The sequence below is a fragment of the Spermophilus citellus genome (assembly GCF_964194105.1).
Source record: "Spermophilus citellus genome assembly, chromosome: 11".
Lineage (NCBI taxonomy): Eukaryota > Metazoa > Chordata > Mammalia > Rodentia > Sciuridae > Spermophilus > Spermophilus citellus.
The window spans coordinates 29,040,377-29,055,565 of NC_138192.1; the positions used below are offsets into that span (position 1 = coordinate 29,040,377).

At 44.9% G+C, this 15,189-nt stretch overlaps 1 protein-coding gene across 1 annotated transcript in view; it reads right to left on the reverse strand.

The window, feature by feature from the left end:
* TFCP2L1 (transcription factor CP2 like 1) overlaps positions 1–13,709 on the reverse strand; it is a gene marked incomplete at its 5' end in the record, with an annotated part of 57,091 nt that extends 43,382 nt beyond the window's left edge. Inside the window, 2 exons of the mRNA XM_081262384.1 lie at positions 8,582–8,733; positions 13,648–13,709. Coding sequence (XP_081118510.1) covers positions 8,582–8,733; positions 13,648–13,709 — 214 coding nt within the window. The remainder of the gene's footprint in view (positions 1–8,581; positions 8,734–13,647) is intronic.
* Between the last annotated feature and the right edge of the window lie 1,480 nt (positions 13,710–15,189).

A 15,189-nucleotide genomic window follows, 5' to 3' on the forward strand; every position in this document is an offset into this window, starting at 1 on the left:
AGAGTGCTTGCCTCGAGTGGTGAGGCCCTGGGTTTGATCCTCAGCACCACATAAAAATAAACAAATAAAAATAAAGATATTATGTCCATGTGCAAAAAAAAATTTTTTAATAAAAATAAGTAAATAAATATATTGATTAATGTATGACTAAGAAAAATCTAGAAGGGAGGACTGTGGAAAGTTTTCTAGAGTCCATATTTTTATGTTTGGCTGTTCTGTGTTCTAAGAATGTACTACTTTCATGATCATGAAAAAAATAAGGGGCGTGGATTTTTTTTTCTTAAAGTAATGGACTTCAGGGTCATTTGGTTGATCCAGTTTATATTCCCAAACTTCAGGCTAAAAATTAATCTGGAAAGAAAAGTTCAGCGATGAAGAAAAGATAACAAACAAAGTGACTAATCCTTTGCCTCATTCCTTAAATTCAAAGTCACTGATATAATTGGGAAGAGGGGGAAATCTCACTGGATTCTTGCTGTTTGCCAGACATTCATTCTCACTGAATCCTCAGGGCCATTGCCCAGAGTGAAATTGTCCCGGTTTCACAGAGGAGGAAATCCAAGAAGATGGTAGAGATGAAGTGATTTCCCTGGAGGAGAAGCAGGTACCAACAGAAGCCCGTCCCCCATTGGGTTCTAGAAGCAGAGGAGACAGGCCTGTCTACTGAAGCTCTTATCTCCAGGCTGGGGACTCTGTGGCCAGGGCGTGGGGGTGGGGGTAGGGGTAGGACTGGTTTGGGTGTTCCTTCTCTAGGGAAGCAGCTTCTCCCCCACTCCATGCCTCCTTTCCCCTCTACCCCTATCCAAGCCTCATCCATCTTTCCTCGGAGCCACGTCCCAGGACCAGATTGGCAGGCACGGCTCAGAGAAGGGCCCAGTGTAGAATCTTGACTGCTAGGAGCTTTCAGAAGACCATGCAGCACCCACCACAGCTCAACCACTCCCAGGCCTGCCTCCTGATGGGGTGGGACAAAGGGAATCTGCTTTCACCTCTGTCCAACTGTCGTCTGAAAGATGGGAATAATATATTTTGGGAGAACAACTTCAAAAGAGAATATCAGGGCTGGGGGGTGTACCTCAGAGGTAGAGTGCTTGCCTTGTGTTTTCAAGGCCCTGGGTTCAGTCCCCAGCACCAAGTGATAGATAAGGAATTGAAGGCAAAGAGAGGTTTGGTGATGAGATAGCTTCCCAATGGCTCAGCCTCAGTAAGTAGCTAGAGCTCTCGGTCATCTGGTCTACCCTTCCACACCATCCCTCCTCTTCAGGTTCCTAAACCTAGACATCCTGGAGCACTGGGGATTCCCAGGACACAGCACATTCAGCTGAATCCCTGTGCAAAGGGCTTTTCTCTTGTCACTGAACCACCCTTCTCTTCTTATCAAGAGAACATTTTATTTTGTGAATGAATCAAAGTGAGTCCTGTGAAAACTTGATATCATATTTAAAGACTCAGGGTTGTTTTGCTGGAAAATACCAAAGCTTTCCCCAAAACAAGCCATTCTTGCAAAAGTTGTTTCTTATCTCCAAGCCAGGATTGCCTGGGGTTCTCTCCCCACCACCCACCTCCTCCCTTCCCTCTGGCTCCAGCCTTCAAGAAAGATATGTCCACAGTGACCTTTGGCCAGAGACAAAGAAGTTATCTGAGAGTTTGCAATTCAGCAGCTGTCCACCCCTTATAGAGAAAGAGGACATACTTGGTTTTTCAAACTAGTTTCACAACCTCCAAAACTAGCCATTGGGCGTGTAGTCTAAAAACCCACATGTAATGTACCCTACCCAGGCCGCAAGTCACCAGGATGCGGTTTTGACACTGGTATTAGACACTATTGGAATGGGTTTCTAACCCTGGATTTACAGACAGGCATCCCTTCCATGTTTCAGAGAACTTTAAACACATCATGATGTGTTTAAAGGTGTGGTAGCACAAGCCTGTAATCCCAGCAAATTGAAGGCTTGAGGCAGGAAGAGTGTAAGTTTAAGGCCAGTCTCTGCAATTTTAGCAAGACCTTCACCAGTTTAGTGAGACCCTGTCTTAAAAAGAAAAAAAAAAAAATTAAAAGGACTGGGAATGTAGCTCAGTGGTGCAGCATCCCTGGGTTCAATCCCCCAGCTAAAACAAAAACAAAAACAAAAAACATATCTTTACAAGGGAGAAGGCATGGGATGGCCTCAGATAATGTAATAAATATAGAGCCAATCCAATAAACATTAATAACTGAGTAGCAGACTTTTTTTTTTGAGATTGAACCCTGGGGCACTTTACCTGAACCTTTTTATTTTTTTAATTTAAGATGGGGTCTTGCTAAGTTGTTTAGGGCCACTGCTAAATTGTTGAGGCTGCATCACACTTGGAATCCTCTTCCCTCAGCCTCCACTGTCTCTGGGATTATAAACGTGCACTGCTGCACCCTATGAAAACTTTTCAATTAACCAAAAAGGTCTTGAATAATATGTCAAAATCACTTTCAAAAAAAAGTTTTTTTAAAATATTTATTTTTTAGTTGTAATTGGACACTTTTTTTATTATTTATTTTTATGTGGTGCTGAAGATCCAATTCAGAGCCTCACACATGGTAGGTGAGCGCTCTACTGCTGAGCCACAATCCCAGCCCCCATTCAAAAAAAATTTTTTGAGACAGGGTGTCGCCATGTTGTCCTGACTAGTCTGGAACTCCTGGGCTCAAGTGATCTCTTGCCTTGACTTCCCAAGAAGCTGGGACTATAGATGTGTCACATCACACCCAGCTCAAAAAAGTCTTTTTTTGGATTGAACCCAGGGGTCACACGGAATCCCATCACCAGCCCTTTTCATAAATATTTTATTTAGAAACAGGGTCTTATTGAGTTGCCTAGGGCCTCACTAAGTTGCTGAGGCTGGCTTTGAACTTGTGATCCTCCTGCCTCCCCCTCCCAGGCTACTGGAATTACAGAGCCACCTCACCTGGCTCAAAATTAATTTTTAAAACTGGGTCAAAATCTATTTGTCATCTAACATAAAGGACAGACCACTCAATAAAGTGTGCTGAAAAAGATGTCTGCTATAACATTATTGATAATACTAAAAGAACAAACAGGAAAAATGGAAATAAAATCAATCATTCCTATTTTTAATTTTGGGGATAATTTAGAGCAGCTACTATCAAGGCATGAGATTAACTCTGGGGACACCGTGCGAAAAGATGAGACAGGACTCAGCCCCTCGTCATTTCCATTCCGTATGAAAAATAGACACTAAAATAATCACTTTGTATATTTTCTTCCAGCAATTATGACAATATTCTATCCTAAGAACAAGAGGAAATAGTGAAATACATACTTTAATAACAGTGGAAAATGTTATTGTAAGAATAATATTTGGCATACTGTGGTGCACACCATAATCCCAGTTTCTTGGGAGGCTTAGGCAGGAAGGGTGCAGGTTTGAGGCCAGTTGAAGCAATTTAGTTAGACCCTGGCTCAAAATTAAAAAATAAAAAGGGTTGGGAATGTAACTCAGTGAGATGGAGCAACCTTAGGTTCAATCCCCAGTATCAAAAAAAAATTTTTTTGAAAAGAATAGTATAGGGCTGGGGATGTGGCTCAAGCGGTAGCACGCTCGCCTGGCATGCGTGCGGCCCGGGTTCGATCCTCAGCACCACATACCAACAAAGATGTTGTGTCCGCCGAGAACAAAAAATAAATTAAAAAAAAAAATTCTCTCTCTCTCTCTCTCTCCTCTCTCACTCTCTCTTAAAAAAAAAAAAAAGAATAGTATACAATAAAAGCAGGGCAATTGTAAAAAGTCTATGATCTTATCAGTTCTTTAAAAAAGTATAGACGTCTCAATGGTTATAAAATCAATCTGTAAGAATAAAATGATTGGGAATGGTTAAGAAAAATTATGAAAGGAACTTCTGTTCTCAAATAGTAAAACATACTTACAAGATACAATAATTAATTCAATTAAAAAAATTCAAAATTTTTTTTAAAAATCAATGAATATCAGTGTTTAGGACAAATAACTACACAAGAGTCCATTTCTGACCATTTGGTTTTTAAAATGTTTCAAAAGTAGCATTTTATGCCAACGAGAAAAGAACAAATTATGCAGTGACTGTTAGGTTAATTATCCAGAAAAAATAACCAAATTTATATCTTTATATTACATCATATATTCCAAATTCAGTGTTAAAATTACAAACTGTTAAACAAAATTTCTAATTTAAAAAATAATCATTGGTTTGAGACTGTAGAGCACTGGTTTAGCATACACAAGGTCCTGGGATTGGTATGTGCGTACACACACACACACACACACACAAAATCAAGGTATATATCCCATTTCATAAATATAGTTATCACAATTTAGCTAATTGGAAAATAACCAACAGGGAAAAAATATTGCAACATAAGCAGCTAAAATGTTGAAGTTCTTCATAAATGGTATTCTCTTCAAATCAATAAGAGAAAAAAACTTTGCAAAGGACATGAATATAGTTAATACAGAAAAATATCAATAAACATTTTAAAATATTCAACTAGATTAGCAATCACAGGAATGCAAATTTAAGATCAAAGTCCATGGTTTACTAATCAGATGAAGAATGACAGAAGAAGAAAAATGGCAGCAATGCCCAATAGGGAAACAGTGAAATCTACCCTGTTGGCCACTGTGTGTGTTATTTTCTTCTGCTAAGAAGTAATTTGGCAGTATGTATCAAAACCCTAAGGTCTTCTGCACACGGGTAATCCCACTGATTTGGGAGGCTGAGGCAGGAGGATGGATCGTAGCTCAAGCCAGCCTGGGTAATTCAGTGAGACCCTTGCCAAATTTTAAAAATTTATATAAAGGGTCTGGAGATGTAGCTTGGTGGGTCTTGACCCCTGGGCCCAATCTCCAGTACCAAAGGAGATGGGGACTTAACGTTCAAGTCCAGTAATTCTATTTCTTAAGTATATATAGCTGGGGCTGGGGTTGTGGCTCAGTGATAGAGTACTTGCCTAGCATGCGTGAGGCACTGAGTTCGATCCCCAGAACCACATAAAAATAAACAAAGTAAATGCATTCTGTCCATCTACAACTAAATATATATATATATATATATATATATATATATATATATATATATATTTTTTTTTTTTTTTAATATATATATATATTTTTTTTTTTCTTAAAGTATATATAGCTAAAAATTGGGCTGCGGCTGTAGCTCAGTGGTAGAGTGCTTGCTTCACACATGTGAGGCACTGGGTTTGATCCTCAGCACCACATTAAAAAAATAATAAAATAAGAATAGTGTGGGCTGGGGATGTGGCTCAAGCGGTAGCAGCGCGCTCGCCTGGCTTGTGTGCGGCCTGGGTTCGATCCTCAGCACCACATACAAACAAAGATGTTATGTCCGCCGAAAACTAAAAAAAAATATATATTAAAATTCTCTCTCTCTCTCTCTCTCTCTCTCTCTCTCTCAAAAAAAAAATAAGATAGTGTGTTCTATGTAACTAAAAAGATATTTTTAAAAAAGTATATATAGCTAAAAATTAAAGAATCAACATTTCACATAAAGATTTACATACAAGAATGTCCATCACAGTTTAATCTCTAACAACTAGAAAGTAAGTGTCCACAATATGAAACAAGCCAAAGGAACAGAACCGAACAGTGTAACATGTAACATGTAACATGTAACCGGAACTGTACAGTGTAACCATACGTAGCCAGGACAACATAGTGGCCAAAGCGTTTCTTTTTTCTTTTCTTACCTTTTTTTCTTTTTTGCAGCCCTGTATGCTGAACCCAGGGCCTCACACACGCCAGGCAAGTGCTTTACCACTAAGTTATATCCTCAGCCCTTTTTTAAAATTTTTCTTTTGGGAGAGGGTCTTGCCAGTGCTGGCTTGAACTCTCCATCTTCCTACCTAAGCCTTTTGGGACTACAGGTGTTGCCACCACCACCAGCTCCCAATGCATTTTTTTTTTTTTAATATTTATTTTTTAGTTTTCGGCGGACACAACATCTTTGTTTGTATGTGGTGCTGAGGATCGAACCCGGGCCGCACGCATGCCAGGCAAGCATGCTACCGCTTGTGCCACATCCCCAACCCCTCCCAATGCATTTTTAATGAGAAAAGTTCACAAACTAGTAAATGTCAGAAAAAAATAAATAAAAACAGAAAACCAGGATAAATTTTTGTAGCGTGATCAGAGTTTGAAAAGATGTAAATACAATTAGTTATGCACAAATAAGGTTAGCAGTTATTCTCTGGCAAAATTAGAAAAGATTTTAATTATGTCTTTTAATTTTTTTTTACAATCATTCAAATGAACATGTATTCCATTAATAATTGGGAAAATGTGGGCTGGGGATGTGGCTCAAGCGATAGCGCGCTCGCCTGGCATGCGTGCGGCCCGGATTCGATCCTCAGCACCACATACCAACAAAGATGTTGTGTCCGCCGAAAACTAAAAATAAAATATTTTTTAAAAATTCTAAAAATAATAATAATAATTGGGAAAATGTAATTTTAGAGATATTTAGGGCCAGGGATGTAACTTGGTGGTCTAGAGTGCCTGCCTAACATATACAAGGCCCTGGCGGGGATCCTTAGCAGTACTGTAAATAGAGAAAATCTGAAGTATAGACACCAAATCAACACGTGTGAATTCAGAGGCTAACTCCTATGTTATACAAGAGAAAAAAATGCTCTTAAATCTTTCTAAAAGTCCTAGCCCAGTATAGCAGCTCATACCTGTCATCCCAGCAACTTGGGTGGTTCAGGCATAAGTACCTCAAGTTCTAAGCCTCACTTAGAGAGGTCCTGACCAACTTGGTGAGACCCCAGCTCAAAAAAAAAAAACAAAAAAAAAAATTGAAAGGACGGGGGATTGGGAAAAGAAAAAGAAAGACCTAGCATGCTGACTTTCAAATTTTGTCTCAAGCTGACTGATTAGAAGGAACGGAATAGGGGTGTCCCACATAGTGAATACAGCCAACGGCTTTGCAGATGGGGGAAGGGGACAGACGAAATGTCCTGGTCCTACAGCAAGATCCCAGACTTCTCCTCTGCACCATGGACATGGCCAAGAGCGGGAAAACCATCAGCTCAGCTGACTCTGTAAATACCTTGTAATTGCTTCATTCTAAAACAAGACAGCAGAGATCTAGAGAGGAAGGAATCTGCTCAAAGATACAGCAGTTAGGAGCATCTGACCTTCTATCAAAGAGAGGAAAAAGGCAGAAGCCACTGCACACACAGGCTCAGACAGAGGCACTCACTCTTCCACTCGGCTTTGTCACCCAGAACATTGCAGATGGAGCACAGGTCTCAGCCCCACAGCAATCTGAGTACAGGCATCAGCAAGACCAGCTCAAGACAACAGGGCTGCCCCCGGGGGATAAGCCTGTCCACAGAGTAGACAGGTAGACACACAGCCACCTGCTCATTCTGAGCTAGTTTCTTGGCTCAGAAGCCAGCAAGTTCCTCCGCCAGACAGCTCAATGATCATGCTGGACTTCTACCCTCACCCACCTCGAAACCCAGGAGGCAAAGTTCCACTGAAGGGAGGCGGCCACGGAGGACACACTGCTGTTCCTGTAACTCAGTGTAGCCCGACCAAAACCAGGGTCCTTTGCCCTTCTGTGCTTCCAATGTAATGTAGACAGTGATCAAGCCACTAGATGCCCAGGATTTACAAGGTGACCAGGAAGAAAGTGCACTAAACACATTCACATCATCAGGACCGAAACCACAGAAATGCCATCCACCAGGACACGATCCAGGTGCTCTTGGTAAAGGGGACAACTGACTGAACAACCTCTAAGGGCCACTTACCTTCAATCTTGCAAGCTTCACACAAAAATTACACTTCTCGCTTTACACATGAAAACACTGAACTTCAGAGAAAAGGAAAAGGCAGTTCAAAGTCACAGAACTATGAAGAGTTAAGAGTTGGAATTCAAACTCCAAAGCTCATTCCTCCCAAGACATAAGGAGCAATCCTGTCCCCATTTCCACAAAGGGCCTCTTTCTGTCAAGCAGAACCCAGCCCTGTGGTGCCAGACACAGGTCAGCCCTCCTACCGCCTGCCCGGTGCACGTCCAAGGATAGCAGACCCAGTAAACCAAAAGTACTCAATCCACACGGAGGACCATCAACCGTGGTCACAATAAATAGTATTAGCGGCCGCAGTCAACGGCACATCTGCTCCCTGAAGGTGCTATATAGTAATATTACCACATCTGGCCTCCTTTCTAAGGACACAGTTGATGTTTATTTCTTTGAAACATGTTTCACTATGTTGTGAGGCTGCTCTCAACCTCTTGGGCTCCAGTGATTCTCCTGCCTCAGCCTCCCAAATAGCTGGGACTACATATGCCCAGCTTTTGATGTTTCCATATTTCAAATGAAGACTCCGAGGTTCATAGAGGTCTGAGAGCTCAGAAATGGAATCTGAACAGGTGTCCAACACCAAAGACTTCCTGAGCCCCACCCCACCGATTGGGACAACTAATAAAACCCGACAGGATCTTCACATCAACTCCCCATTGTTCTGGAGGATGCCCCCACCCACAGGTTCCACCCTGGCCTAGGGCTCCAGTCACTACCTTGGTTGAGGTAGGTCAGGGTCTCTTCATGGAGCTTCACTGCTGGGGACGTGGCGGCACACAACACGTACTGCAAGGGTGGCAGCCGGGCCCCATTCTCGGGGGACAGCTGAGGCTCCTCCTGCTTGAAGATGGGTAGAGCCAGCACATCACTGTAACACACAGGAAGGCGGTGGTCAGGAGCAGGGCCCAGGGAACCCAGCTTCAAAGACAAATCGAAGTTGGAGAGAGAGACCAAGACCCCGGGGGACCAAAGGCCATTCAACAAGGCCCACTGCAGCCAGCTGGCTTAGATTTGGATCCCTCCTGTCACAAACCCTCTGATGTTTTCAAATAGAGTAAACCAGGCTGGGGCAGCAGGTGGTGTGTCTCAGGGATAGAGACCTTGCCTAGCATGTGCAAGGTCTTGGGTTTGAACCCTAACACCAAAAGAAAAAAAAAAAAAAGAACAAACCAGTCTTGCATGATTCTAGTGTTACTTGATGGTTCTCAAAAAGATTTACTGAATCAAGTTGTGGAGGAGGTTAAAAATGTAAAGTTCCTCGGGGGCTGGGGATGTGGCTCAAGCGGTAGCGCGCTCGCCTGGCATGTGTGCGGCCCGGGTTCGATCCTCAGCACCACATACCAACAAAGATGTTGTGTCCGCCGAGAACTAAAAAATAAATATTAAAAATTCTCTCTCTCCCCCCCCCCCCACTCTCTCTTTAAAAAAAAAAAATGTAAAGTTCCTATTATCTACAGAGAACCTCTAAGTGACAGAGGCCAGTAACAATAAAGTAACCTTTAGAAGCCATTTGGTTTCCATCCACAGGAGACTGCTCATCATGTGCTTTTTGGATAATAATCATCTGAACAACAACTTTTAGTTTTGAATCAACTCTTCTATTTATCAGCCACTTTTCAGACCAGCATAGCCTAGACCCGGGGCTAAAATGAAAATAAAGAACCTGTTGGCCTCACTCACCCAGGACAAGTCACCCTTCCCTCCCTTCTGAGAAGGGGACAACTGGCCCCTACCCTGTTTAAGGCTCACACTGATCTCTCAGAAATGCAAAAAGAGGAGAACCTTGGTTTTGACAGAGTTTCCTTATCCAAGTGAAAAATCTTTAGATGCTCAAAGATTCTTTTACTTCTAAACAAAACTCCCCAGGGCATTAAGAATGACAGTCTCCTATCAGGGTGGGACTGAGGAACTTGTGTCTGGATTGCTTTCTTTCTTCCTTTCTTTTTTTTTTTTTTTTTGTGGTTGTTGTTTATTTTGTTTTTGTATTTTTTGTTTGTGTTGTATTTGGGGACAGGGTCTTGCTGTGTTGTCCAGGCGGGCCCCAAACAATCCTAGGATCTCTGACTCCCACCAAAGTAGCTGGAACTCCAGGTATGCACCCTCCAAGGAGTCAAAGAAATCCTTGAGAACATGAATGACCTGCAAGCAGGAGAGACTTGCTTAAGCCCTCTGAAGTATAAGCAGCACCAAAAAAGCAAGCGTCCTGCCCTACCTTGATAACCCTCCTCCCTTCGTGGGTCCTGGGTTATGAATCAAATTAGCTGACCCCACTTCACTGCATAAACACAAACTCCCTGGTACAACCTGTTCCTTATACAATATCATAAATGAGTGTCTCTGAAACACAAACCTAGCACACACCCCAACCATGTCTAACCAATTCTCGGAAAGAAAAGGCTGGCTTTGGGCACACCTGGGAAATCTTTCCTTCAAAGGGCTTCCCTGCCACCATCTGCTGCCCAAAAAGGGAAAGCACGGGGCTGACCGACTTCTTCCACTACTCGCCTTCCTCTTTCCAACTCAGGAGGTTCTCTAGGAACATGGGAGAAGCAGGCAGGCTTGCTCACCTAGAGATTGCATCATTTCATGTTTGCCCAGACTATGATAAGTTAATAATCCATGCACTGCTGCCTTTAAATTTGGAGGAAAAAAAAAAGGGGGGGAGGGGGGGTTGCAAAGAACCATCATTCAACAGTAACTTGTTTCAAACCTGGCATCCTTATTTGCCTAGGAATAAAAGTCACCAGAACATCAAACAGAAAGGGAGAAGGAGTAAAGGCCACTACTGTCAAGGTCAGACGTTTGCAGATTTTGCAGAATGAGGAGACAACAAACCAAAGATAAAAAAACTCCCCCCCCAAAAGAAAGGAAAAGGACAAGACCCTCTCTCTAGAGTAGGGAGAACAGGGACATGTGCATAGACCCCACTACCTTGGCCTTCATTGAGGTCAGCCTCTATGAAGGCAAAACCCCTAGCAAGAAATAAAATTCTAGGGCTAGGGTTGTGGCTCAGCGGTGGAGCGCTCACCTAGCACGTGCGAGGCCCTGGATTCAATCCTCAGCACCATAAATAAAGGTATTGTGTCCAACTACAACTAAAAACTAAATATTAAAAATAAGAGGGCTGGGATTGTGGCTCAGTGGTAGAGCACTCGCCTAGCACGGGAGGGACACAGGTTCGATCCTCAACACCACATAAAAATAAAGGCATTGTGTTGTGTCCATCTACACCTAAAAATATAATAAATGTTTTAAAAAAATAAGAAATAAAATTCTATCTGCGTATTTATTTAGCAGTACTGGGGATTGAACCCAAGAGTGTTCTACCACTGAGCTACATCCCCAGTCATTTTAATTTTTATTTATTTATTTATTTATTTATTTAGAGACAAGGTCTTGCTAAATTGCTGAGGCTGGCCTCAAACTTACTATCCTGGGCTCCCCAGTAATTGGAATTATAGGCATGCACCACCACACCCAGCAAGAAGTGAAATTTTGAAGCCAGGTGTATGGCCTACACCTGTAATCACAATGACTCCCAGCAACTGAGAGACTGAAGCAAGAGGGATCTCAAGTCTGAGGTCAGACTCAGCAACTTCACGAAGCCCTCAGTAACTTAGTGAGACCCTGTCTCAAAATAAAATAAGTAAATAAATAAATAAATAGGGAAGGGGATGTAACTCAGTGATAAAGTACCCCGGGTTTAAATCCCTAGAACACCCCCCCCAAAAAAAAGAGATGGAATTTTGAAATAGACAGGGCTGTGGCTGGGGATGTGGCTCAAGCGGTAGCCGCACTCGCCTGGCATGCATGCGGCCCGGGTTCGATCCTCAGCACCACATACCAACAAAGATGTTGTGTCCACCAAAAACTAAAAATAAATATTAAAAAAATTCTCTCTCTCTCAAAAACAATCTTTAAAAAAAGAAAGAAAGAAAGAAAAAGACAGGGCTGGGGGTGTAACTCAATGGCAGTGTGCCAGACTAGCATGTGATCGATCCCCCAGCACCACCTATGGACCTTCTTCATCTATGGTTTCCCAAAATAACCCCCCCAAACAGTATGGTTTTTTTATCACCCCCCCACACTGCATGCACAGCCCTGGGGACCCAATTCAGGGCCTTGCACTTGCTAGACAAGCACTATACAACAGAGGTACATCCCCAGCCCCCCCAGGCTTTATGGCACTTTTCACCCCAACTTCTGCCTTCCTCCCCTTCATGCAATAACCAAAACCTGCAAACTTCCATATGAGTAGCAGATGTTAGGAAAATTGTACTCTTATTTATAGAATTACTACCTAATAGGATGATATTTCAGGTGTCTGAGAAGTTTTAAGTACACATTATCTTCAACTCAAGGTCACCTTCAAACTCATTTTGAAGATATGACAAAATACTTAAACGGCCACAAACCAAAATCTAGACAAAACTACCATGAAAAGGGCAATGTGCAAATGGTAAAGACATACTCTGTTGTCGCCTTTTTCATAAGGGAACAGCCACTTAATCTCCTGCAGGGAATTAACATCCTCCCAAGTGGGCTCCACCACTGCCCAGAGCAGCTTCCCTCGGGTGACATGGCCACAGTCTGCTGTCAGGCGGGCAGTCCTTAAGACCCTAGATTTTTTTTTTTTTTAATCATCCACTACTCTGAATAAAAACACCAGATACACCAGTCAAATCCAAGGGTTCCTCTGCTTTCTGGCGGGGGAATGTCTTCAGGGAGAACGACTAGACACATACCTATCAGAAGCTGGAATTTCAAATAAACTGTCGTGGCAAAACTGGGCAGGAACTTCTGGGGGCCAAACCAAGCGCAGAAGGTGGGTAGCTCGTTAAGTGCCTGAGCCGCCTTCCGCCTCGCAGTTCACTTTTCCTGAGCCCACCTCAAATGCCCTTTGGGTTAAATTAGGCACATTTAATAAACTGTGACTAGGATGGAAATAAAGACAGGTTAAAGCTGGTTCCGGCGAGTTCAGAAAGTGAAATGACTGCCCATTAGTACCCGGCCAGCTGCACAACATGGAAAAAAAGATCTTCCAGGAACTGAAGCAAACGGGGGTCCTGCTTCCTAAAAGGTAGGGGGGCGGGTGTTGCAGAGTACTTTGCAAAGCGGGCAGGACTTACTTTTCCCTTTGAAGAGCACTAGTCAAATCCCTGCGGAAGAAGAAAGATTTCCATCAAGGGCAATAAACGCTCGGGCTTCAGGCAAAGACCACCTAGAGGAGGGGGGACAGCCAGCCCCTTCCGAACCCGCCCGCCCGACGGTCCACCAGGGGCTAGCGAGGCCCGACGAAGGGCACTGCGGAAAGCGCAAAACTCAAAGAGGGATCCAAGTGGAGAGGGGCAAAGAGCAGGGGATTAACTTCCCGGGGGAGGCTCCGGACGGATGGAAGAAGTTTCCTCTGCTACTCTCACACGAGCGGGAAGAGGACAGATGTGCGAGGTGGGATAGATCCCGGGAGGCTGGGGCCCGTAGGTGCCCCCGGTACCCGCAAGGGGTCGGCACGGACGGGCCCTCGCCGGGATCCGACTCGGTGCACCCGCCTCGCCAAGCCCCCAACTCCGCGCGTCGGGTCCCACCGGGATCGGTCAGTCTGTCCCTTGGGGACACTGGGCGGGGCTCTCCCTTCCTCCCCAAAGGACCCACCGGAGGATGCCAGGACCTGATAAGCGCGCTCCCTTCCCTTCCCTGGACGTCTTGGCCGCGCCGGGCGCACCCCTCGACAGAGCCCCAGGGCTGTGGCCGTCGCGGCACGCGGGCGACGCGAGGCCCTTACCGCAGGTAGCTGCCGGAGTTGTGCTGATTGTAGTGCTCGGGCTGCGTGTGCCAGAACAGCATGGCTGGAGCTCCGAGCGCGCCCACGTAGGCGCGGCAGCCAACGGAGACGCGGGCGGCGCCGACCTCTCAGCCACCTGAAAGCTGCGCTAGGAACCTGAGGTGGCCCTCGGGCCCGGATCATTTATGGGCGGCCCGGGGGCGGGGCCGCGACCGGACCGTCCCCTAGCCGCCGGGAGGGCGGCTCCCCAGTCTCAGGCGCGCCTCACCCGGGAGCTAGCGCCCCTCCAGGGAGCCGCGAGCCAGGGCTGAGCCCGGCCCCCAAGGGTGGGGCTCAGGTGACCTTAGCTGCAGCCCACCTGTGCTAGGCACCTCTGGGCTTTCCGATTCTGACTTCTCGCTCTGGGTGGAACTCTAGAGCTGCTTGGTGGATTGGAAGAAGCTCAAATGTCGGGGACCCTGGCCCAGGCACTCTGGGTCCCCTTTTGGGGCTCTTGTTTTTTGGGTTTTTTTGTTTGTTTGTTTGTTTTATGTTTTTTTTTCGGATCACCGTTCAGAGTCTGAAATCATGACCTTGTAAATTTTTACTTGTGTATGGGTTGGTCTTTCCTCCCTACAGTGGAAACTCCAAGAGGGCAGGGCCTGAGTTCTGTCACTGCCCCAGTCGTACCTAGAACACAGTGCTGGGGACAAAGTTAAGGGCTCTATCCTCAAGAAGGCTTCCTGCAGGAGGTGGCATCTGTGAGCATCTGGAGAAAGAGTGGCTCCAGGCAGAGGCAGCAGTAAGAGACAGGGCCTAGAGGCAGACCTACTTTGGCCGTGGGTGTCCTGGGTGACCAAGGGCAAAGAGGAAGGTAGGATAGTGGGGAGGAGGTGCAAGAAGCTGGGGTGGTTTTTCTTATTATTCTTATTCTTATTCTTATTCTTATTCTTCTTTTTTCTTATCTCCCTCCCCTTCTCTCCATTCCCCTTCCCTGGAGCTTTCATACTATGTGTGATTTGGGTAGAGGAGTTGCATCTATGATTTGCCTTTTGGAAAGACCAGTCTGGTGGGAGTGTGTACAGTGGATAGTGGGGGTCAGTTAGGAAGGAGTGGAGTTCTATGGAGCCAGGACTCACACCTAAGTGACATCTTGTCTTGTGGCACTGTGCCTGGCACAGAAGAGGGAACCATTCTGTCCCTGGGTATTAATCAAATAAAGTCCCTTGAAGACCTTAACCCAGCGCTCACAGCTCACAAGGAAACAGAAATGTTTCCCCAGCCGTACATCTACATCATCGTCATGCCCTCAGCCACTGCCCCTCTAGCATCGGTGCAGATAATTAGAGTGGCCTCTCTGCAAGGTCACTCCCCTCTGGGTGGTCCACATTCCAATAACCCTCACACCCATTTCTGCACCAATGGAGACAATGCTGATGGATTGTTTGGGTCCCAGGACTCCCTGTGGAGACGATTGAAGCCCTCCCTAGGACCTGCCTTCTGCTCAAGGTCTTTCCCCGTCTCTTGGCCCAGCGGTGAACCCTAAGGGAACTCCCCAATTAA